Source organism: Lissotriton vulgaris, chromosome 3_1, assembly GCF_964263255.1.
Source record: "Lissotriton vulgaris chromosome 3_1, aLisVul1.2, whole genome shotgun sequence".
NCBI lineage: Eukaryota > Metazoa > Chordata > Amphibia > Caudata > Salamandridae > Lissotriton > Lissotriton vulgaris.
In genome coordinates, this window is record NC_141689.1 from 141,920,652 (window position 1) to 141,944,878 (window position 24,227).

Here is a 24,227-nt window from a genome sequence, read left to right on the forward strand (position 1 = left end):
CCCACATACTGATCACCCTGCATACTCACATACTGATTTCTAAAGTAATGCCTTTCAGTTCGCGTGAAGTTCCTTGATGTTGGCTCACTGTGCTAATATAGAATTGTGACATATTAGCTACAAATAACAAAAGGATCTCTGTGTTAAAAGCAGTGGTGGCAGGTAATTTTACCAGGTAGTGGTGTGGTGGCCAAACATTCACCTCACATAAACAGGTGCATTCACACACTCACACACACTCATAACACTAACAAATTATTAATGTACTTATTTGAGAGTTTTATATAGCCCTAGCTAGATACACATACATTCATACATACACTTACCTTAAGTAACCAGAAGATTTTCACTATTTTACCTTGGCAGTCTTATATAGCACAAAGCTTGTTCCAAGACATAAGAGAAAGAACTTCACAATAGCCACAGACTACATTTCATGTTTTTTTAATAAAGAAAAAAAGATGTTTCTAGCAAGATAACTAGTCTTATCATACCCAGTAGTCGATCAAATGGGTCAACAGTTACTAAAAAGTGTGATTTGTGTTGCTGGCAAGTGGAGGCTCCTTTGAAAAGGTTGACTGGTCATTTTTGTCACTGCTGCATTTGTATGTTACACTGGTTCTAATGAGGCAAAATCATTTTAGAGGCTGGTAGAATGTGTATGAAAGAACCAAATAATAGAGTATCAGAAAATGTACCGCATTACGCTGCAGCCTTTTTTTGCTGCACTATTTAGTCAACACTGCAACATAATTTTGTTGTCCATTGCTGCATTATTCCAGTGCCCCAAAGCAGGCATCACATGTTAAAGGTGCTTGTGCATGAAGCATAGAGACTGTGAAGTTTGAAAACTTAGGGGCATATTTACAAGTCCCTATCATCACAGGAATGTCACTTTTTATGTTGTTCCTGTGGCGATAAAACCTTTGCCTTATTTACAAGGTGGCATTTTGCCACTTAAAGTGGCTTCACACCACCTTGTAATAAGGCCCCCTTTTATACTACACTTAGCCTGAAATGGGTGTGCAATGGGTGTTGCGGTGGGCATTCCACAGCATTACCCATTGATTTTAATGCTGCCTCCTATTTACAAGGGTAGCGTAAATAGTAGGCGGTGCCAAAATTAGGACCAGGGAAAACCTGGTCTAAAAATGGCAAAACAAGGAGAAATGCTTAATTTCTTCTCATTTTTGCTGTTTCACATGAGGACGACAGGTGGAAAATACATGCACTCTAGTGGAGTGCTCAAGCACAAATAAAAAAAGTAGCTCATCTGAAAGTGAGCAGTGCAAGAATGCAAGTGAAGATGCTATTATCTAGGGGAGGAACAAACACAATATGGACAAGCCTAGTAACTGAATGAGAAGAAAGTAACTGAAAATGGCAAAAAGGCAAAACAATAATAAACAATGGGCCAGCTTTAAAGCCATTGTAAAATCTTGGTAAGCTGAAAAAAGGTATTTTGCAGTCATAGAGCTTGCTCTCTCTGGTTTGCTTGGACCATAATGAGCAGATACAAGACAGCAAACAGGTGCAGAAGTGGCTTTGTTATGTTGGAATGGTGGATCATTTCCTGGGCCTTCCAAACTTTAATTATGAATTGGACCAGAGTGCAGCCTATCTCAGATGCCTATCTCTATGAAAATAGTGACAGGAAATAGCCTCACATTGGGTTATGTCTTATTTCACAACTCCAGTGTCATTGGTAGTAGACCAATGCAGACAGCTCCCTCTCATTATACAAGTTCACAATGCTTGTATATAACTCCTTAAAATCACGCCACAAACACAGTAGACACAGAGAGGGAGGTGAGTAGTTACTGTACACCCTGCCTGTAATTGGGGAAGACTTTTCTGACATTGAATATCCGGCATGGAAGTGGTGGGCAGTGAATGTACATAACCTCTGTTAAACTAGGAAACAAAGCTTCTGAGACAGTAAGGGTTATGTTCTCAGGCTCTAATCAGAATAGTGTAGCTCTTCAGGAGAATGGATGAGCTGAGGGAGAGGCAAATTCCTGCAAATGTTGTTACCTTTCCAAGAACAAATTTCCATCTCGTCAAATTTTAGGCACAATACCGTACTTGATAGTCGTTGCTTCAGATATTTAAGGTTTAACGTTGTCTGTGTATCCTACATAAGTGATTCATGGTATTTTTCTGCTCTCCTATGCAGGAAGAAGACCCGGCTAGCAAATCACTCAAACCTTGCACCATGGGGACCCGAATACTGATTTACTCACTGGTTATCCTGCTCTCCATCCTAGAAAGTTCATATTCTGGTCCACTTGCCATTTACAGTAAGTTGTCTGTCACAGGAGTCTCATTTACGTTATAATAAAGAGTGACTTCATGCAGTGATAACGGTGCTCATGACACTATTAGACACACTCACTCCACAGAAAGAGGGCTGAAGGCCATCTCACCCTAATAAAAAGAAGGGATCATACCCACCTCAGTGGTGGAGTCATTCCTTGGAGGTACCTCAGATTTCATGAAGTCAATGACACACTACACACATGTTGCAGCTTAAATAGCTTGAATGATGTCTCCATAGTACCCATGCTCTTGGTTGGTGATGATCACAGGAGGCTTTATTCTCTGAGCTGCTCTACCTATGGTTCAGGAGTTTGCACCCGATTTAGGACCACTATTTTCCTGCAGGTTATTTTCCACACTCAAATTTCTCCTAATTTAAAGAGGGTTGAACTTATTACTGTGTTTACCAAATTGACACAACAGAAAGTTGTGCCCTTTAGCATCTGTTAAACGGGAGCCCCAGGGTCACAGAGAAGAGTGTATCCATGTACGTAAAGTCATGATTTGATAAGTTAGTATACAGGGAAGAAAGCGGTGTGTGTGTATAAGCCGCTGGATTGGGTAGTTGACAGAAAGGAAGTCAAGCCATGTGGCATCTCTGCATGCAGTATATCAATACGTCATGGTTTATGCAGTCCAGAGGAAGAGACAAAAGCAACTCGTGGCTCTTCCTGAAAAAGAAGCATTTAAGAACACTGTCCATCATGATTAGCACAGCCTTGGTGCTCTGTGCCCACTGAACCCATCACTTTTCTGGGCAAAAGCTAGTAACCTATCCAGAGACGGTGCGTTGCTTTACTCAAGATGGCATTATCACAAACTCTATCCTCCAAACCAAAGCAGTACACATACTCCTGCACTCCACCAGCAGATCCTCATTTAGGGCCCGATTCACAGAACTAACTTACTACCATTTTGGTATTCAAAGAAGGCACTTACTCACTTTGGTATTCACAGAAGGCACTTACTCATTTCGGTATTCACCGAAGTTAGGAGTCCTAACTTTAGGACTCCTAAATGCCTTCTGTGAATACCGAAAGTCTTAAAGTTAGGATTTTTCTCAATTTAGTAGTAGTAAAGTTAGGACTCCTAACTTTAGGACTCCTAAATGCCTTCTGTGAATACCAAAAGTCTTAAAATTAGGATTTTTCTCAATTTAGTAGTAGTAAAGTTAGAGCTCTTAACTTTCGGACTCCTAAAGGCCTTCTGTGAATACCAAAAGTCTTAAAATTAGGATTTTTCTCAGCTTTACTACTAAATTAAATGCCACGAACCTCCTTAAGAGGCCACTTATCCAATTGCTCCTGCCAGCGCCGCCAACGACAGAATCAACACTACCACCAAACATCACACCCTACAAGTGTAACAATTCAGGCTTGTTGGAACCTAAGTGTGTCAGGTCACCTAGGGTAGCCTGGCCTAGGGTAAGACACAATCACTAAAGGCACATGTGTAAAGGTTGCAAACCACCCAGCAGTAAATCAACACAATTTCACTCAAAAATGACACTACACCAAAGTTTGGAAAAATACGAGCTTGTTTATAAAAATATTCTTTGCTCTTTTTGTCCTTAGAAAGCACAGCTTAGCACTTTACAGTTTGACATGAAAATAATAATAATACTTTTCCAGTTGCTAAATTATATTGTTACCCAACATCAACAGTACATTACATTAGACTTCAAAATTGGTTAGACTCGACTTCTGTGAAGTGCTCTATACTTTTCCCCCTCAGCACCTCTAACCACCAAAAAGGTACACAACCAATGAGAGGTTTCAGATATACAAGAATGTTACATGTGCACCAGCAGCCTCTATGAGGTACTTATACTCCTACTTAGTTAGCAGGTACTCTCAGCACTACATTAGCAGCTGCTTCTACCCCCAGAATCTACTTTCAGTGGCTGCTCTTTCCTGGATCTGAACTCGACAAAGTTTACTTCACTGGGTCAATAAACAGTTACTAGCTCCCAGTCAGGGGGGAAAACGAACAGTAGTACTGAATCACGTGCTTATGCACAAAGATTAGCTTTTCCCCACACAGGAAGACTTCCTTTTAAGTACCACTACTCAGTCCCTTGGGGTGATTAACCTTCCCCTCGTCCCACACACTCCTTACTTCTGATAGAGACTTTAGGGTCCGAGTCTCAAGGGGGCTGAGCCGACAGGAGGGCTCTGCTGAAGCTCCAATTGGCAGCAGTTGAATCCGCTACTTCCTGCCCAACCAGCTGTTCAAACTCGGTGCTGGCGCGGGGAGGAGCAGTAATGACACTTACCCTCTGCCAAGGAATGACTGCGGACTTTCCGCCTACCCAGCCCCTCGACCTCCGGGCTGATGCAGGCAGGGCGCGCCTCCGCTGACAGGAGCCGCTCTGTACCTCGTCCTTGATTCCGGCCGACTCCTCCTCTCAGAGCCCGTCGGCTCCACCGGACATGCGCAGGGGTGCAGTGTCTCCTCACTGGAGATCGCGCTCTCCCGACGGCGCCTCCCCTTCCGCTCCTCTCACTCCGGGACCGGGGAAAACACAACAGGGCTGCTCCTGCAATGAAGCAACTTCCTCGCTACACCTCTCCCCTCTTCACAGCACCGGTGGCCACAGCTCCGATCCTGCACTGCTCACCACGCGCTGGCTCGCGAGCAGACCGGTTCGGCTACACTCCGCTTCCGCTCCCTCAGTGCTCGCTCCTCTCCACAGCCAGTAATCGGCCACAGCAGGTAGGAGGTGGAACTCTGTGGGATTTTATTACTAGGGGACACCACGGCAACCAGGGGCAGGATTCAGTTGAGGAGCTGAACAAGGGGGCCACAAAGGTTAGCCCTTCTCCTTCTGAGCAATGCTCGGCAAAAGTCTCTCTCAAGTCTTTCCACTAGGCAGAGGACTGCGCTCCACAGCGCTGCAGTCTCCTTCTCCTTTCCACACCCCGTACTTCTAGACTAGGTGTTGGTCAGGCGCCCAGGGTCTCCAGCAATCCAAAGCAGCAGGGACAAGTCAAGTAACCCAAGGGAGGAAGGGTGGTGAATGAATAGGTCAACCCTTTGACTATCCTACCCCCACCTTCAGCTACAGCCTGTCCTCCAGCTGACTCCCTCTGGTAAGACCAAATGGCTGACCAGCATTCCACCTTTTATAGGCTGACCCTCAGAGGTCCAGAAGGGACCAGAAGGTTCTGGAATGCCCTACTCTATCCTATGGGACAGGTTCCAGGTATGACAGTTGGTAGCCACCATTTTGTGTCTCCAAGGGAATTCCTGTCAGGAAAGGCCTCTAGGCCTGAGGTGAAAAACTATGAGGGTGAAAAAGCACCTATCACCTAGACCAACACCTTGAAAAAGCTAGTGGACACAAAAATAAATAAAGGCATGAGGGGCAAAAAGGGGACAAAATAAATAATAAATTGGAGGGACTATGCCAAAAAATCAGACCGGTCTAACACGCGTCCCCCCCAGCTGAAAGTGGGGAGGGCTACCCAACCCCTTGGGAGTCCTCATCACTAAGGTGGAAATACCTGGAAAGTTCGTCTGCATTGGCGTGGTCCACTCCAGGCCGATGTTCCACCCGGAAGTCCATTCCCTGTAGGGAGATGGACCACCTCAACAGCTTGGGATTCTCCCCCTTCATCTGCATTAGCCAACGAAGGGGACGGTGGTCAGTCTGAACCAGGAAGTGCGAGCCAAACAGGTATGGCCGCAGCTTCTTCAGAGCCCACACCACCGCAAAAGCTCCCCTCTCAATTGCACTCCACTTCTGTTCCCGGGGAAGCAATCTCCTGGATAAGAAGACTACAGGCTGATCCAGGCCCTCTTCATTCAGTTGCGATAACACTGCCCCAATGCCATGTTCTGATGCATCTGTCTGGACAATGAACTCCTTGGAGAAGTCTCGGGCCCTCAGGACCGGTGCCGCACACATTGCCTGCTTCAGTTTCTCAAAAGCTTGCTGACAAGCATTCGTCCAAACTACCCGTCGAGGTTGTTTCTTAGAGGTGAGCTCTGTGAGAGGCGCTACAATAGTGCCATACCCCTTCACAAAGCGACGGTAATAGCCTGTGAGGCCCAGGAAAGCTCGGACCTCAGTCTGTGTCTTGGGGGGTTCCCAGGCCATGATTGCCTCAATCTTTGCCTGCAGGGGCTGCACTGTCCCCCTACCCACCAAGTGTCCAAGGTACACAACCGACCCCTGCCCAATCTGGCATTTGCTGGCCTTGATTGTCAAGCCAGCTTGTTTCAGGGCCTGGAGAACTGCTTGCAAATGTTGCAAATGGTCCTCCCAACTGCTACTGAAGACAGCAATGTCATCCAGGTAAGCAGCGGAGAATCTCTCCATTCCAGAGAGGACCTGATTCACCAGCCGCTGAATTGTGGCAGGGGCATTTTTGAGCCCAAAGGGCATTACACAAAATTGGAAGTGTCCCTCAGGCGTGGAGAAGGCTTACCTTTCCTTTGCTTTATCTGTCAAGGAGATCTGCCAGTACCCTGAAGTGAGGTCAAAGGTACTTAGGTATTGGGCAGCTCCTAGCCGGTCAATTAATTCATCCGCCCTAGGGATCAGATGAGCATCAGTCTTTGTAACTGAGTTCAGTCCCCGGTAATCCACACAGAACCTCAGTTCTGGTGTGGTGCCTGGTGGAGCGGCTTTTGACACTAGCACCACCGGACTGGACCAAGGGCTGTTAGAAGGTTCTATAACTCCCAGCTCTAGCATCTTGGCAACCTCTCCATGGATGCTAGCCTTCACCTTGTCGGACAGCCGGTAGGTCTTCGACTTCACTGGTGGGCTGTCCCCTGTGTCCACATCATGGGTACACAGGTGAGTCCTTCCCGGGACAAGGGAGAACAACGTAGAGTACTGTTCCAGTATCTGGTGGCAGTCCTCCCGCTGTTCAGGAGTTAGAGTGGGAGAGAGAATCACTCCCTCCACTCACCCATCCTTCTCTTGAGACGAGAACAAGTCTGGGAGAGGTTCGCTTTCCGCTTCCTCTTCCCCATCAGTCACCATCATTAAAATGACCTCGGGCCTCTCATGGTGGGGTTTGAGTCGGTTGGCATGCAGCACCCGTAGGGGCTGTCGAGGGGTCTTAAGGTCCACCAGGTATGTGGCCTTACCCTTCTTTTCCAACACCTCAAATGGGCCTGTCCAGCGATCCTGGAGGGCACTAAGCTCTCCAGGTTCCATCACCCACACTTTCTGGCCAGGCTCCAATTCCACCTGGTGAGCATTGTGGTCATACCACTCTTTCATGACTGCCTGGCTGGCCTCCAAGTTGTCAGAAGCTTGCTTCCACAACTTCGCCATTCGGCTTCTGAAGGCCAGCATGTAGCTCACCACATCCTGGGGGGGTTTCCTGGGAAACTTCTCCCAACCATCCTTCACCAGGCTGAGAGGACCGCGTACAGGGTGCCCATACAGAAGTTCGAAGGGGCTGAAGCCCACTCCCTTCTGTGGCACTTCCCTGTAGGAAAATAGCAAACAGGGTAGGAGGACGTCCCATTTCCTCCGCAGGCTTTCGGGCAGACTTCTGATCATGCCCTTCAAGGTTTTGTTGAACCTCTCAACCAGTCCATTTGACTGGGGGTGATAAGGAGTGGTGAACCGGTAGGTCACTCCACACTTCCTCCACATTGCCCGCATATAAGCTGTCATAAAGTTGGTCCCCCTGTCAGACACAACTTCTTTGGGGAAACCCACTCGGGTAAAGATCCCCATTAGGGCTCTAGCCACCACAGGTGCAGTGACTGTCCTCAGAGGAATTGCCTCTGGGTACCGTGTGGCATGATCCACCAGAACCAGGATGAACCTGTGACCAGCTGTTGTTGGTGGATCTAAAGGCCCTACAATGTCGATGCCCACCCTTTCAAAGGGGGTGCTAACGACTGGAAGTGGTTCCAGGGGAGCCTTCAGCTTCACCCCTGTTTTCCCACTGGCCTGGCAGGATACACATGTCCGACAGTAAGTGTTGGACGCCACTTTCATCTGAGGCCAGTAAAAGTGGATGACAAGCCGAGCAACGGTCTTGTCCTGACCTAAGTGTCCTGCCAAGGGTATAGCATGAGCCAATTCCAGCAGAAAGGCTCGGTATTGTTGCGGGACTACCAAGGCCCTTGATGAACCAGGTAAGGGTACCTTGGGTTCACTGTAGGAGGAGTCCATCCTCCCAGTAAATATTGTAGTGTCCCGTAACATCAACTTCTGCCTGGGCTTCAGCCTGTCGCCTCAGTCCCTCAAGGGTAGGGCACTCCCTCTGCCCCTTACAGAATTCCTCTCTGGTAGGACCTCCCTCCACATGCCACTCAGCAGGGATGAGTAAATCCTCCAGAGAGTCTACTTCCCCCTCCATGGACTCCTGGTCCACCACCGCAGGTAGCCGATCTGTCACATGGGGTGTGGAAGCCGAAGCAGGCTCTTCCTGTCTTCGGGTCTGTCCCTTTTTGGCAGCGGGTTGGGCCATTATTCCAGGCTCCAACCCAGGCGAACTCCCTCTCTGGGCAGTCGCAGACCGTGTGCTCACACAGGCCAAGTCAGGTGTACCCAGCATCGCAGAGTGCGTCCGGTATTCCACCTCTCTCCAAGTGTTGTGCTCCATGTCATTCCCCAGCAGACAATCAACTGTCACGGCAGGGCTTACGGCAACTCGAAGTGAACCTGCAACCCCTTCCCACTCAAAGGGAACCTCAGCCACTGGATAGTGGCCCATTCTGCCGTCAGCCATCGCGGCAGGGTGGAGTACATGGGGAACCACCTGCTCTGGAGACACCAGTTGACTTCTCACCATAGTCATACTGGCTCCTGTATCTCTCAGAGCCTCCCCTCGCTGGCCATTGATGGTGACCTATTGCCCATACTTAGCAGTATTTGGGGGCACCTGGATCTTAGGAACCATCTCCCGTTCTCCCAGGGACACTAAGGTGACACCCGCCCACTCACCCCCCTTATCTAAGGGCAACTCCTCCCCGAGCGCTACACTAGCTACTCCCGGTGGTTTTCCTCCGGTGGGAGGGGGTGGTATCTTTGGGCATCTGACATCTCCTTTAAAATGTCCAACACCACCACACTCAAAGCAGTGGAGAACCCTTGGCTGCTGGCTTTGGCCAGGATTAGGGTTTCTGGGCGGGTTTGCCTTAGGGGTGAAACCTGTTCCCTTTCCTTGGAAATTGTTTTGGGGACCTTTAGAGAACTCCCTTTTTTTTATCTCCCCCCTCCTTCTTCTGGGGGGCGCCCTGTCCGGCCTTTTGGGAATCCCCTCCAGTCCCCTTTGAGGACACCCGGGTACTTGCCCAGCTGTCCGCCTCCTCTGCAAGCTTCCGGGGATTGGTCAGCTTGCTGTCCACCAGGTGTTGGCGCACCTCGGGAAAGCATTTCTCGAGGAGGTGCTCTTTCAAAAATAGATCATACAACCCCTCATAATCCTTCACCTCACTGCCCTTGACCCAGCCCTCCAATGCCTTTCTTGCGTAATCAAGGAAGTTCACCCAGTTCTGGGTGCTTAACTTGTGGCTCCCCCTGAACTTCTTGCGATACCTTTCTGGGGTAAGCCCAAACTTCCTTACCAATGCTAGCTTCATGGTGGGGTAGTTGGTTTGCTCCTCTGGTTCCAGGGCCAACAAGGTGTCCCGACCAGTAGGAGGAATGTACTTATACAAACCACCCCCCCAGTGCTTCTCCTGCACCCCATGGGCTCTTAAGGAGACCTCATAGGCAGCCAACCACTTGGCTATGTCATCTCCCTGACTAAAGCTAGCAATGAGGTCTTTTGGCAAATAGGGTCTGGACTCCCTGGCTGTGTCTTTGGATTCGCTGCCACCATTCATCACAGGAGAGGACCCCCGTTGTCGGGCCTGGAGTTCTAGCTCCTTCAACCTGAACTCGTGAGCCATCCTCCTCTCTTCCTTCTCCTGCTCCAGCTTAGCCAACTCCCATTTTAATTGCCTCTTTTCCCTCTTGTCAGCGAGCTCTGCTTCAGTTAAGCTTCCCCCAGAGGCGCTACTGCCCCTTCTGGAGTAGGACACTGGTCCTGGGAGTAGGTTTTCCCCCTCAGAGTGGAATAATCCATCTATCTCCACCACTGTGTGCCGGTCTGCCCCTTCATCCTCCTCCTTTCCTTCTTTGTGTGCCTCCACCCAAGCCCTTAGACTGGTCTGGAGTTCCCCCTTTCTGGCACCATGCTTAAAAAATACCCCCATTTGTTGGCAGAAATCTTTCAGCTGAGCCACAGAATAGGTGTCTAGTTTCTCTAGTGCAAACTCCATTTTTCAACAAGCAATACCAAGTTATACACACAAGGAAATTTGAGTTGCAAGGGCAACCTGAAGCTACCTCCACCCCACCACCAGGAACAAATTTGGAAAAACAAAAGTAAAAATTAGGAGGGCCGCTAGGAGAAAACTCCTGGTGTAGGCTAGTGAATTACGCTCAATTACTACTGAGTAGCTGCAACCACAGTCAGGATCCCACCGCTAGACACCAACTTGTTGGAACCTAAGTATGTCAGGTCACCTAGGGTAGCCTGGCCTAGGGTAAGACACAATCACTAAAGGCACATGTGTAAAGGTTGCAAACCACCCAGCAGTAAATCAACGCAATGTCATTCAAAAATGACACTACACCAAAGTTTGGAAAAATACGAGCTTGTTTATAAAAATATTCTTTGCTCTTTTTGTCCTTAGAAATCACAGCTTAGCACTTTACAGTTTGACATGAAAATAATAATAATACTTTTCCAGTTGCTAAATTATATTGTTACCCAACATCAACAGTACATTATATTAGACTTCAAAATTGGTTAGACTCGACTTCTGTGAAGTGCTCTATACTTTTCCACCTCAGCACCTCTAACCACCAAAAAGGTACACAACCAATGAGAGGTTTCAGATATACAAGAATGTTACATGTGCACCAGCAGCCTCTATGAGGTACTTATACTCCTACTTAGTTAGCAGGTACTCTCAGCACTACATTGGCAGCTGCTTCTACCCCCAGAATCTACTTTCAGTGGCTGTTCTTTCCTGGATCTGAACTCGACGAGGTTTACTTCACTGGGTCAATAAACAGTTACTAGCTCCCAGTCAGGGGGGGAAACGAACAGTAGTACTGAATCACGTGCTTATGCACAAAGATTAGCTTTTCCCCACACAGGAAGACTTCCTTTTAAGTACCACTACTCAGTCCCTTGGGGTGATTAACCTTCCCCTCTTCCCACACACTTCTTACTTCTGATAGAGACTTTAGGGTCCGACTCTCAAGGGGGCTGAGCCGACAGGAGGGCTCCGCCGAAGCTCCAATCGGCAGCAGTTGAATCCGCTACTTCCCGCCCAGCCAGCTGTTCAAACTCGGTGCTGGCGCGGGGAGGAGCGGTAATGACACTTCCCCTCTGCCAAGGAATGACTGCGGACTTTCCGCCTACCCAGCCCCTCGACCTCTGGGCTGATGCAGGCAGGGCGCGCCTCCGCTGACAGGAGCCGCTCTGTACCTCGTCCTTGATTCCGGCCGACTCCTCCTCTCAGAGCCCGTCGGCTCCACCGGACATGCGCAGGGGTGCAGTGTCTCCTCACTGGAGATCGCGCTCTCCGGACGGTGCCTCCCCTTCCGCTCCTCTCACTCCGGGACCGGGGAAAACACAACAGGGCTGCTCCTGCAATGAAGCAACTTCCTCGCTACACCTCTCCCCTCTTCACAGCACCGGTGGCCACAGCTCCGATCCTGCGCTGCTCACCACGCGCTGGCTCGCGAGCAGACCGGTTCGGCTTCACTCCGCTTCCGCTCCCTCAGTGCTTGCTCCTCTCCACAGCCAGTAATCGGCCACAGCAGGTAGGAGGTGGAACTCTGTGGGATTTTATTACTAGGAGAAACCACGGCAACCAGGGGCAGGATTCAGTTGAGGAACTGAACAAGGGGGACACAAAGGTTAGCCCTTCTCCTTCTGAGCAATGCTCAGCAAAAGTCTCTCTCAAGTCTTTCCACTAGGCAGAGGACTGCGCTCCACAGCGCTGCAGTCTCCTTCTCCTTTCCACACCCCCGTACTTCTAGACTAGGGGTTGGTCAGGTGCCCAGGGTCTCCAGCAATCCAAAGCAGCGGGGACAAGTCAAGTAACCCAAGGGAGGAAGGGTGGTGAATCAATAGGTCAACCCTTTGACTATCCTACCCCCACCTTCAGCTACAGCCTGTCCTCCAGCTGACTCCCTCTGGTAAGACCAAATGGCTGACCAGCATTCCGCCTTTTATAGGCTGACCCTCAGAGGTCCAGAAGGGACCAGAAGGTTCTGGAATGCCCTACTCTATCCTATGGGACAGGTTCCAGGTATGACAGTTGGGACAGTTGGTAGCCACCATTTTGTGACTCCAAGGGAATTCCTGTCAGGAAAGGCCTCTAGGCCTGAGGTGAAAAACTATGAATGAATGAAATGGCATTTGTAATGCGCAGCTATGCCCAGTGGGCGTCAAGGCGCCTAAGTCAAATAACAGGCTGTTAGCAGACAGAAACAGAGCTTACTGGTATGCTTTAATAAAAAGCCAAGTTTTCAGTGACTTCCTAAAAAGGTCGAGGGAAGGCAGTGACTTGATTTCCAGGGGGAGTGAGTTCCACATCTGAGGTGCCAGTATAGAAAAAGCTTTGCTCCCCCATCTAGCCTTCTTGGCTCTAGGGGTTACCAGTTGATTAAGCTCACTGGAACGTAGGCATCTGCTCGGAACGTATCTAGTAAGTAGCGATCCAAGGGCATCAGCCGAGCCTGCAGTTAGAGCCTTATATGTTAGGCAGAGGAGTTTAAACGTGATCCTTGAGGGAATAGGGAGCCAATGGAGATTCTTCCTAGCCAAGGTCATGGATGCCAACCAAGGCAGGGCGAGAGCAAACTGCGCTGCCGCATTTTGTATAACCTGCAGACGCTGCAGAAGGCCCTTGTTGGCCCCGGCGTACAGTGAATTACAGTAATCGAGCCTTGAGCCAACAAGGGCGATCACCACCTGTTTCCGTGCCTGTGGGGAAAGATGGTGGACGATCCTTTTCAGGGTCCTGATGACGCCCCAACAGGTAGCCACCGTTCTGTTGACCTGAAGCTCCATGGAGAGCTGGGTGTCAAAGATTACACCAAGGTTCCTGGCAGATTGTGTGGGTGTGGGGCAGCTACCTAAAGAAGGAGGCCACCACTCACCTGACCACATGCCCTGGACTTTGCCAAAGACCAGGACCTCTGTCTTATCCCCATTCAACTTTAGGGAGTTGGAAATCATCCACTCTGCAACAAGTTGCATGCAGGCCCTAAAGTTTGATGCGGCTTCGTTCACAGAGTGGGTCAGGGATACCATAATCTGCGGGTGATAATATGAGGGTGAAAAAGCACCTATCCCCTAGACCAACACCTTGAAAAAGCTAGTGGACACAAAAATAAATAAAGGCATGAGGGGCAAAAAGGGGACAAAATAAATAATAAATTGGAGGGACTACGCCAAAAAGTCAGACAGGTCTAACAAGGCTATTTGAGAACCCCGAGGCTATGTGAATGACTTGGGAGTATTAGTCGATTTGAATATATATTGACTTAATAAACACCTGTTATTCTAATATTCTCTAATCAGACAAACATTGCCAGCATGTGGTCCAGGTGCTTTTTTCGTAGGTAGATTTTTGGGACTGAAAACTTTTTGTCAGAAAACCAACATTTATTACACAGTTTTCACATTTTACTGGGATATAGCCTATTTTTGCTATTTTTTGTGCTTTCAACCTTCTTCCAGTTGATGGTATAAATGGATATGAAAGCAATAATGGATCCTGGAAAGCTATGCATTTTAGTAAAGTAGACACAATTCTGAAACTATCAAGGGGTCATTTGTGTAGATTGTTCAATGATTCTTTATAGAAATTAACAGTTAAATAAAGGACAAATTTAAAGCAATATACCGTTGGACCTTCTGGTCGTGGGGATATATAGGACTTGTAGGTTCACCAAGAACTTGATGAACCCAGAGGCAACATTTGAGCAGGCTCTTGCAATGTTTTTTCATTATGGACCGGGAATATAGCAATTCATTTGGAAAAATATATGCATGGAAAAATTGGTATGAAAGACACCTATGCATTTTGAAATTGGAACAAAATATAGAGTTTAGAAACAGTAGATATTTGCACATTTACAAAATTGGGAGTACCCATACAAGCATGAGAATTATAGGTTATTTTTCAAAATGACTTCTTTTTTACACATTGTCTGTCATTCAGTAGGCAAAAATACATTGAAAGTCAATAGGTAATAACATTTGCTTTACAATTCTGTGTTACCCTAAGTCTTCTGATAAAAAAGGTACCTCACTTGAGTGGGTAGGCTGAGAACCCACGACAGGACATGGCCCAAAACGCAACGTGGACACACTTTATTTTTACAGTAAAGACTGACCCTTTTTTTAATGTGCCAAGCTGTAGATTTGAACCCTCGCTCTGCCGGCACCTGGGGAAACCTAGCAAATGTATACATTTTTGAAAACTAGACACCCAGGGTAATCCAGTATGGGGCCACACATGACTGAAAATGGCCTAAAACACAACGTGGACACACCACATTTTCACAGTGAAAAAAGACCCTTTTTTTGAAAGTGCCAAGCTGTACATTTTGAACCCTAGCTCTGCAGGCCCCTAGGGAATAATAGCAAACCTACACCTTTTTTAAAACTAGACACCTTGTGGAATCCAGGATGGGGTAGCTTGACTGGCTCCCACCAGGTTCTGTTACCCAGAATATATTGCAAACCTAAATATTTGACAAAAAACACATTTTCCTCACATTTCTGTGGTGGACAGTTCTGTAATCTGTGTGGTTCCACAACATTCCACACACCCAACGTTCCCGCATGTCTTCTGAGAAAAATGGTACCTCACTTGTGTGGGTAGGCCTAGTGCCCAGACAGGAAATGGCTCGAACACAACGTGAACACACCACATTTTCACTGTGAAAACGGATGGTTTTGTTACAGTGAAAAGTTGTAGATTTTGACTCCTAGCGCTGCCGAACACCTAGGTAAACCTAGCAAACTTATACTTTTTTGAAAACTAGACACCAAGGGGAATCTAGAATGGGGTAACTTGACTGGCTCCTCCCAGGTTCTGTTACCCAAAATCCTCACATTTTTGTGGTGGAAAGTTCAGGAACCTGAGTGGATCCACAAAATTCTACCCATCCTGCATTCCAAATAGTCTGCTGAGAAAAAGTGTACCTCACTTGTGTGGGTAGGCCTAGTGCCTGCGACAGGAAATGGCCAAAACACAATGTGGACACACTACATTTCCACAGTAAAAACAGACCCTTTTTTTGCAAAGTGCCAAGCTGTAGATTCTGAACCCTAGCTCTGCCGGCACCTAGGGAAACCTACCAAAGCCATATATTTTTGAAAACTAGACACCAGCAGAATCCAGGATGGGCTGATTTGACTGGCTCCCACCAGGGTCTGTTACCCAGAAACCCTTGCAAACCTAAATATTTGCCAAAACACACATTTTCCTCACATTTCGGTGGTGGAAAGTTCTGCAACCTGTGTGGACACACAAAATTCCAAGAAAAATTGTACCTCACTTGTGTGGTTAGGCCTAGTGCCGGCAACAGGAAATGGCCCAGAACACAATGTGGACACACCACATTTTCAAAGGGAAAACAGACGCTTTTATTGCAAAGTGCCAAGTTATAGTTTTTGAATCCTAGCTCTGCCGAACACCTAGGGTAACCTAGCAAACCTATACATTTTTGAAAACTAGACACCCAGGGGAATCCAAAATGGGGTGACTTGACTGGCTCCCACCAGGTTCACATACCCAGAATCTTCTTGCAAACCTAATTAGAAAAAAAACAAATGTTCCTAACATTTTTGTGGTAGAAAGTTCAGGAACATGCGTGGATCCATAAAATTCTACCCACCCCACATTCCCTGAATTATGTCACTAGAATCCCTTGCAAACCTAAAAAAAAACAACATTTTCCTCATATTTCTGTGGTGGAAAGTTCAGGAACCTGCGTGGATCCACAAAATTCCACCCATCCTGCGTTCCCCAAAGTCTTCAGAGAAAAATGGTACCTCACTTGTGTGGGTAGGCCTAGTGCCTGGGCAGGAAATGGGATGACTGGACTGCCTCCCACCAAGTTCTGTTACCTAGAATCCCTTGCAAACCTAAAAATGTGTCCAAAAAGGCACATTTTCCTCACATTTCTGTGGTGGAAAGTCCTGGAATCTGCGTGGATCCACAAAATTGCACCCACTCCACATTCCCCAATGGCCTTCGAGATAAATGATATGTCACTTGTGTGGGTATGCCTAGTGGCGGTGACAGGAAATGGCCCAAAATGCAACGTGGACCCCACATTTTCACAGTGAAAACTGACCCTTTTTTTGCAAAGTGCCAAGCTGTAGATTTTGAATCCTAGCTCTGCTGGCACCTAGGGAAACCTAGCAAACCTATACATTTTTGAAAACTAGACACCCAGGGAAATCCAGGATGGGGTGACTTGAGTGGCTCACTCCAGGTTCTGTTACCAAGAATCCCTTGCAAACAAAAATATTTGTAAAAATGAAACACATTTTCCTCACATTTTTTTGGGTGGAAAGTGCTGGAATATGTGTGGATCCACAAAATTCCACCAACCCTGCGTTCCCCAAAGTCTTCAGAGAAAAATTGTACATAACTTGTGTGGGTAGGCCTAGTGTCCGTGACAGGAAATGGCCCAAAACACAACGTGGACAAACCACATTTTCACAGTGAAAACGGATGCTTTTTTTGCAAAGTGCCAACTTTTAGCTTTTAATTCCTAGTGATAGCACGCAAGACCATTAGCTCAATTTCACCATACTCACCTGTGCCCATAAACATTCACACTTTGAACTAGTGGTCCTGCCTTTACTACTATTAACGCCTATCAGTACTTTGAGTCCTTTTAGGACTTATACCGGTTAAACCATGACTTACCAATCCTCGTCACCTTTGCTATATGTCCTAGGGATCGAATAAGGAGTTAGAATAAACAGACAGTATTTAAACAGTATTGCCTTTCCTGTAATAACCACAGACTCGGGAGAAAGTTTTAAATGCTTTATCTATGCAAGTTTAAGTGAGTCTTCAGCCAAATTACAGAGACCATACATTTCATAAGTAACATGTGATTAATAAGATTTAAAGTTTGCAAGAAATCACAGTACCACCTTTAGACATTGGTACCTGGAAAGGGTGAGAAAGGGAAATAGCACAAGGACATACCGCATGGATTATATTTACCTAGAATGGTGCACGGACCAATCCTGGCCACGGGCTGGGGCAAAAAGACCAGGCTCCCAATTAATCAGGTGCCCATGGGACAAGCCAGGTACAGTTCAGGACAGGTGACCTCTGCTAAGTGCAACGCCAGCGTCACACCCTCTCTCTCAGTAAGCCAATTCAAAGTACCCCAATCGGGTAATCAATCATTTCCCCGCAAACACCTCCAATTTTCTGACAGAGGGCTCCACCAGCACCTTTGCTCTACATCTCCTATAGCGTGCATTGGGTCAGTGTCAGTGACAGGTCAGCTATTCGGACAAGCCGGACAATTTCTCTATCTAAGCCTACCTTAGTTATACCATTTCCAGGGCAATGTACCACCCCTAAATGTTGCAAATGTATGTGTTGCCTTTCAGTGATCGGTCAGAAAGACGAGAAAGGTCAACACACCATACTAAGATAAGGTCATTTCAATTGACTTATATCGATCAAGTTTCCACCCCCAGTTTATTTTCCCATTACTTTATTCCGCCCACCAATATCATTTCATTTTAGCATACAATGTTGTACAAATTAGCAAGTTGTCACCCTTTTCACAGGTCTTGGGGTGAGGTTCCCAAGTGCACCGCCGGTAAGACAGTCCTTGGCACTGTTTCAATGCCACAGCTCGAGGTCTTTCAGTTCTCCCTGCACATGCGCTATGTATACTCAAAATGGTGTTTCAGGTTACCCTCATGCCCAAATACGAGCTATCACCAAAGTCAAAGAGAAACATATTAGAATACAATCATAAATGATTGCACCGTATACCATTTATCTCTACTCTACCCCCATTATTTGATTTTAACTTTTGCATTAATAGTTAAGCAGAACTAGTACAAGCTTAGTACAAGCAGCAGCATAAGCATTAGCATGTGAAGTTTGAAGCGGCCATTTCTGGCACTAGTGCACAGAATCAAGAAATTTCCCACCAAAAGCAAAGGGCAGTCATACCACGTAGATGTAGCGGACGCATGTGCAGTAAAGTTCCCACGTTTACGGCGGTCATTTTTAGGACACTCGGGTTACTGTTAATCAAAGCACATACGCAAACTTCCCCAGTTTACTAAATTTGTCGTGTAATACAAATATTAATGGAAAAAACATGTTGATTAATATATTAGTTAGTTAGTTAGTTATTTCAAGAGGGTTGGATACAGCACATTTCTGTATGTGTGCAACCTTGCTTCATCACTAGCTCTGCTGAACACCTATGGAAATGGAAAAAATCTATACATTTTTGAAAACTAGACACCCAGGGGAATCCAGAATAGGGTGACTTGACTGGCTCCTACCAGGTTCTGTTACCCAGAATCCCTTGCAAACATATTTTGTTTAAAACACATTTTCCTAAAATTTTTGTGGTGGAAAGTTCAGAAACCTGCGTGGGTCCACACAATTCTACCCACCCTGCTTTCCTCAAAGTCTTCTGAGAAAAATGGTACCTCACTTGTGTGGGTAGGCCTAGTGCCTGTGACAGGAAATGTCCCAAAGCACAATGAAAACAGACCCTTTTTTTGCAAAGTGCCAAGCTGTAGATTTTGAACCTTAGCTCTGCCGGCACCTAGGGTAACCTAGCAAACCTATACATTTTTGATGTTTAGACACCAGGTGGAATTCATAATGGGGTGATATGACTGGCTCCCACCAGGTTCTGTATCCCCGAATCCCTTGCAAACCTAAACATTTGTCCTAAAAAAACACATTTTCCTCCCATTTCTGTGGTGGAAAGTTCTGGAATCTGCGTGGATCCACAACATTCCACCCACCCCTCATTCCACAATGTCTTCCAAGTAAAACGATACCTCACTTGTGTGGTTATGCTTAGTGGCCGCAAAAGGAAATGGCCCAAAATGCAAAGTGGACACACCACATTTTCACAGTGAAAACTGACAATTTTTTTGCAAAGTGCCAAGCAGTAGATTTTGTGCCCTAGCTCTGCCTGCACCTAGGGAAACCTAGTAAACCCATACATTTATGAAAACCAGACCTCTGCAGAAAATAATTGTCTGGCACGCCCCTTCACAAACTCGTCGCTCTTCTTCTGCTCATCTGATCCACTAGAGCAAGAAATTCCAGATATGGAGGCAGAGCCTTCAGCTGTTTGGCAGCACAGCTATGGAGCAGCCTCCCACCTTATATCAGATAAGTAGAGAAGTTCCCACAGTTTAGGAAGAAACTTAAAACTTACCTGTTCCTTAGGGTGTAGTGCCTGCATCGCCTCTGGTGGGTAATCTCTGTGTGTGTAGAGGAACCTCTGTCTTTTCAGCGCCAGGAAACCCGTAGGGTGATAGAGCACTTTATAAATTCTGGTTACATTACATTAAATTACATTACTTGGTATATGTCTAGTATGAACATTCCTTCTGGTATGACAATTACACATTTGCACAGTGGTCAAGTTTCTACTTTCTCCAGTTCATAAAACTTTCATCTAGAAGCCTGGGCAACATTGAAGTTTTCTAGGCTTGCTTGAGTTGAAGTTTTGTTTAAATTTGTTCTCCAAGTAGAACCTATTATTTCCCTTGGGGAATGCCTTACCTGACACTGCTTGAAGTCTGGGGGTGTTCTTCTTACCCTGGAAATGTATTCTCTCTCAACAGGAGAAAACATCCCACCATTATTAGGATGAGCTGCAAATCCTGATACTTCTCTCGTAAATTATTTTTACAAGTGAAAATGACTTTGTGAAGTGGGATCAGTACACCTAGTCTGCTTATGTACATTTATTATGTGTATTATGTCTATGTAAAGTATGCCTGGGTGTACTAGTGTTTTCTCATGCCTACTATGTATCTGTCTTGTCTAAGCATGGGCGAAATTTGCGAATTCGCGTTCTGCGAATTAGCGGATTACCCTGCAAAATCGCAAAAAAAATCCTTGAATTCGTGAATTTTTCCGCTGATTTTTTTGCTATTTGCCCTGGAGTACTTTCTACTGGCTAATCCATTAAGTGCTCCTGCATTGGGCAAATGTATAGTGCTTTTACTACACTACAGCTGCGTAAAGGGCCAGAAGATGTGTCTCCAGTGACCATGTGTGCCTGTAACACAAGCACAGGCACACATGGTCACTGGAGACACATCTTCTGGCCCTTTACACAGCTGCAGTGTTGTAAAAACACTATGGGGCAGATTTACAAGCAGCTTGCGCCTCTTTTGCACCGCAGTTGTGTCACTTTTGTGACGCAGCGGCAGCACAAAACATGCGCCATGGTGCTAGGTATTAACAACGTGACGCATCTGAGAGATGCATCACGTTGTAAAGCCCTGCGCCATCAGGAGGCGTTCCGGCGCAGCATTGGGGAGATAGGGCCCCCCCGGGCATTGCTGGAGCTGCATCGCGCTTGCGACGCAGCTCCAGCAATGCGCTGCTTTTACGGCACAGATGCGTGACGCATCTGTGCCATTTTTGCCACATGGTGCGCTGCATTGTAAATGCAGCGCACCATGGGTGGCGGAGCTGCGGCGCACAATAACTGGCGCATCCCTGGGGATGCGCCAGTTATTGCAAATCTGCCCCTATACATTTAGCCAACGAGGGAGCACATACTGATTAGACAGTAGAAAGTACTCCAGTTAAGTAGAGGTATTGCACAAAATGGTGGCATCTTCGTGGACAAACACGCAGGGCGGGATTCATTCTGCCCCCTGTTAGACTAATTTTTTGTGCCCTTCTGCCCTCTGTTAGACTTGTTTTTCCCTTTTTTTCTGCCCTTCTGCCCTCTGTTAGACTCGTTTTTCCCTTGTTTTTCTGCCCTTCTGCCCCCTGTTAGACTCGTTTTTGTGCATCACTCAGCACCACCACATTATCACTCAGCACCACCACATTATCACTCAGCACCACCACAGCACCACTCAGCACCACCACAGCATCACTCAGCCCCACCACAGCATCACTCATCACCACCAAAGCACCACTCAGCACCACCCCAGCATCACTCAGCACCATCCCAGTATCACTCAGCACCACCACAGCACCACTCAGCATCACCACAGCACCACCCAGCACCACCACAGCACCACTCAGTACCACACCAGCATCACTCAGCACCATCCCAGTATCACTCAGCACCACCACAGCACCACTCAGCATTACTCAGCACCACCACACACCACTCAGCACCACCCCAGCATCACTCAGCACCATCCCAGTATCACACAGCACCACCACAGCACCACTCAGCATCACCACAGCACCACTCAGCACCACCACAGCACCACTCAGCGCCACCCCAGCATCAATCGGCGAAACCATTCAACAACAACTGGTTCAAATATGTTCTCTCAATGTTTCAAGCTTTATTACAAATGTCACAAAAAGATGTTCATATTTCACTTCTGTTCTTGGATTTTCGTCACAATAAAATACACTGAACATAATCTTCACAAAAGTTGTTTACAAAAGTTTAAGCTATTGCCGTTAAAAATTAAAATCACTTTTATTTAAGTATTAATTATTTAAAAAAATTAAAAGCCATTCCTAATTTGTAATATCAATACATCTAAGTCACGTAAATACATAACATGTTGCATTACAAATGCTATAGGTGTCACATTTGCAAAAGTTATAACTATTGGCATTGTAAATGACAAAGCTATTAATTTAGCTATTTTCAAAACCAACACATAAATAAAAAAAATTGTAATTTACAAGACCAATAGCTTAAACTTTCCTAATGCGAGACCTATTGCATTGCAAATGCTTGTTTTTATATTTGTCAGTGCTTCCTGTTGAGGTTTAATTTTCGTGACAGGCGCCTCATTGCCTACTTGTAACTATTCTCTGACCCTGCTTCAAGGGTCAGAGCAGGGTCAGAGAATAGTTGCAAGTAGGCAACGAGGCGCCAGGAAGTACTTACAGGCTTACAGCAGCAGGTGCCCAAGTTGAAGTTAATTTCTTTGTAACCCTTTTGTAAAAGGTTACAAAAAATTTGCTTCAACTTTTGCACCTGCTGCTGTAACCCTGTAAGTGCTTGGCTGAAAATTCATCCCACTCGCGGATTCGCAGATTTTACCGCGAGATTCGTGGATCCCGAAATCGCGGAAAATCCGCAAATTCCACGAGCGGAACGAATTTTCAGCCCATACTTAGTCTTGTCTTAGGGTCCCTATGTCTACTAATATGTTTAACTGTTTCTGACACAATAATGACCTCTTAGTTACATTTTCCTAACCAGAGGAAACTTCTCTGTAATGGTGGAGGAGCGTTGCCTTACTGCTCAGCGCACGCCGGATTTCGAACAGAAACCAGCCCAGGCAATACTGCTCGACTGGCCTGGGGGGGGATACTGAGAGAAGCGCCAGCCTGGAGGGTGGGGGGGTTGGTGCTAGTTTCAAGCACCACTGCTGCTTTTGTTACAACGGGGTGATATTGCAGCACTGCCCCCATGGGTCAAAAACCAGCCCACACCTTGACGGCCTACTGGAAAAATGCTTGGTGCCAACTACTGCAAGTTCAGCCTTGGCTCACTCAGCGCTAGCAAATGAAAAATAAAATGATAACAAAACGATATTATTTTCATTTTATTTTTCGTTTTCTGACTGAGAGAGTCAATGCCACGACTGTAGGGTGGGGCAGGGCCAGCCCATCTTCCATGGACAGCTGGGAGGAGGAGTGGTGGGCAGTGTAAGTGCGCATGTCAGTTTGGCTGCCCATCTTTGGATGGCCAAACCGACATACACACTTTGATTTCTCCAAGCCAGCTGTGTAGGGGAAACATTGTTTACAACGCGGGGATTACTTTGTGATGCCACTACATTGCGGTTTTTACAACGCAAGTCCTTACAACGACTTGCGCTGGATGGCGCTCTAGGACAAGGAATTGTATAATTTAATATCCAACACCTTCCCTACTGCACGTAGACTGGAGTTGGAATAGTAAATTATACTACTCTTAAGTCCAGCACCCTTCAACGCAAGTCGTTGTAACGACTTGCGTTGTAAAAACCGCAATGTAATGTCATACATTCGCTGTGTTGTACAGCCAGGTGGATAAAAGGCCCACACTCCCCGTGCCTGAGCTATCATTAAACTAGGCGGCTCAAGCCAATCTCAGCATTGCTCTAATTCTGGGTAATAGCAAAAGAGCAGTGTCTGAATTGTGTGGGGAGTTTGGAAGCTTGTGCTGTGTGGCCACCGGGAGCAGTGGAGCACTAAGGCGGCCGGCAGCAGGACCATGTTTGGCAGAGGCAGGTGAGTGTTTTTCTTTATTATTTCCCTATGCGCTGCCAAGCCACTTAGTGTTGCCAGAAGCCACCATTAATCCTAGCAGTAGCATCTCACATTCACTGCTACAATAATTTATGTCTAAGTTATGCTTCCTTTTTCTAGTAGTCCCTTTTTTCAATCAGGGCATGCCGATACATGAATTAAGGCATCAAAGAGGGAGAAGCCATTGGACAAGATGTACACTTGTGTCACACGGAAGAGAATATACTCTTTATCATCGCCATTGCATGCAAGAGAAATAGATTGATCTAGTTATGCTATATTAATGAAGTGTGTAGAGTGTTTATTTACCCATGCTTTCTTGCTGCTATGTATTATAGATAAAATGTTACATTTATCCCAAATAAATATCTTTTCAAATGAGAAGATAAACCTTGCTCCTACTGTCATACTGGCAGTGAAATTCCTGC

The 24,227-nt window shown here is 46.6% G+C and overlaps 1 protein-coding gene across 3 annotated transcripts in view; it reads left to right on the plus strand.

Annotated features, from left to right (window-relative positions):
- Positions 1 to 24,227, plus strand: part of LOC147726104 (uncharacterized) — a 64,066-nt gene that overhangs the window by 36,725 nt on the left and 3,114 nt on the right. For all 3 annotated transcript variants that reach the window (XM_086960209.1, XM_086960207.1, XM_086960208.1), the window contains one exon: positions 2,177 to 2,300. In XM_086960209.1, the coding sequence (XP_086816335.1) occupies positions 2,216 to 2,300 (85 nt within the window). In that variant the 5' untranslated portion in view covers positions 2,177 to 2,215. The remainder of the gene's footprint in view (positions 1 to 2,176; positions 2,301 to 24,227) is intronic.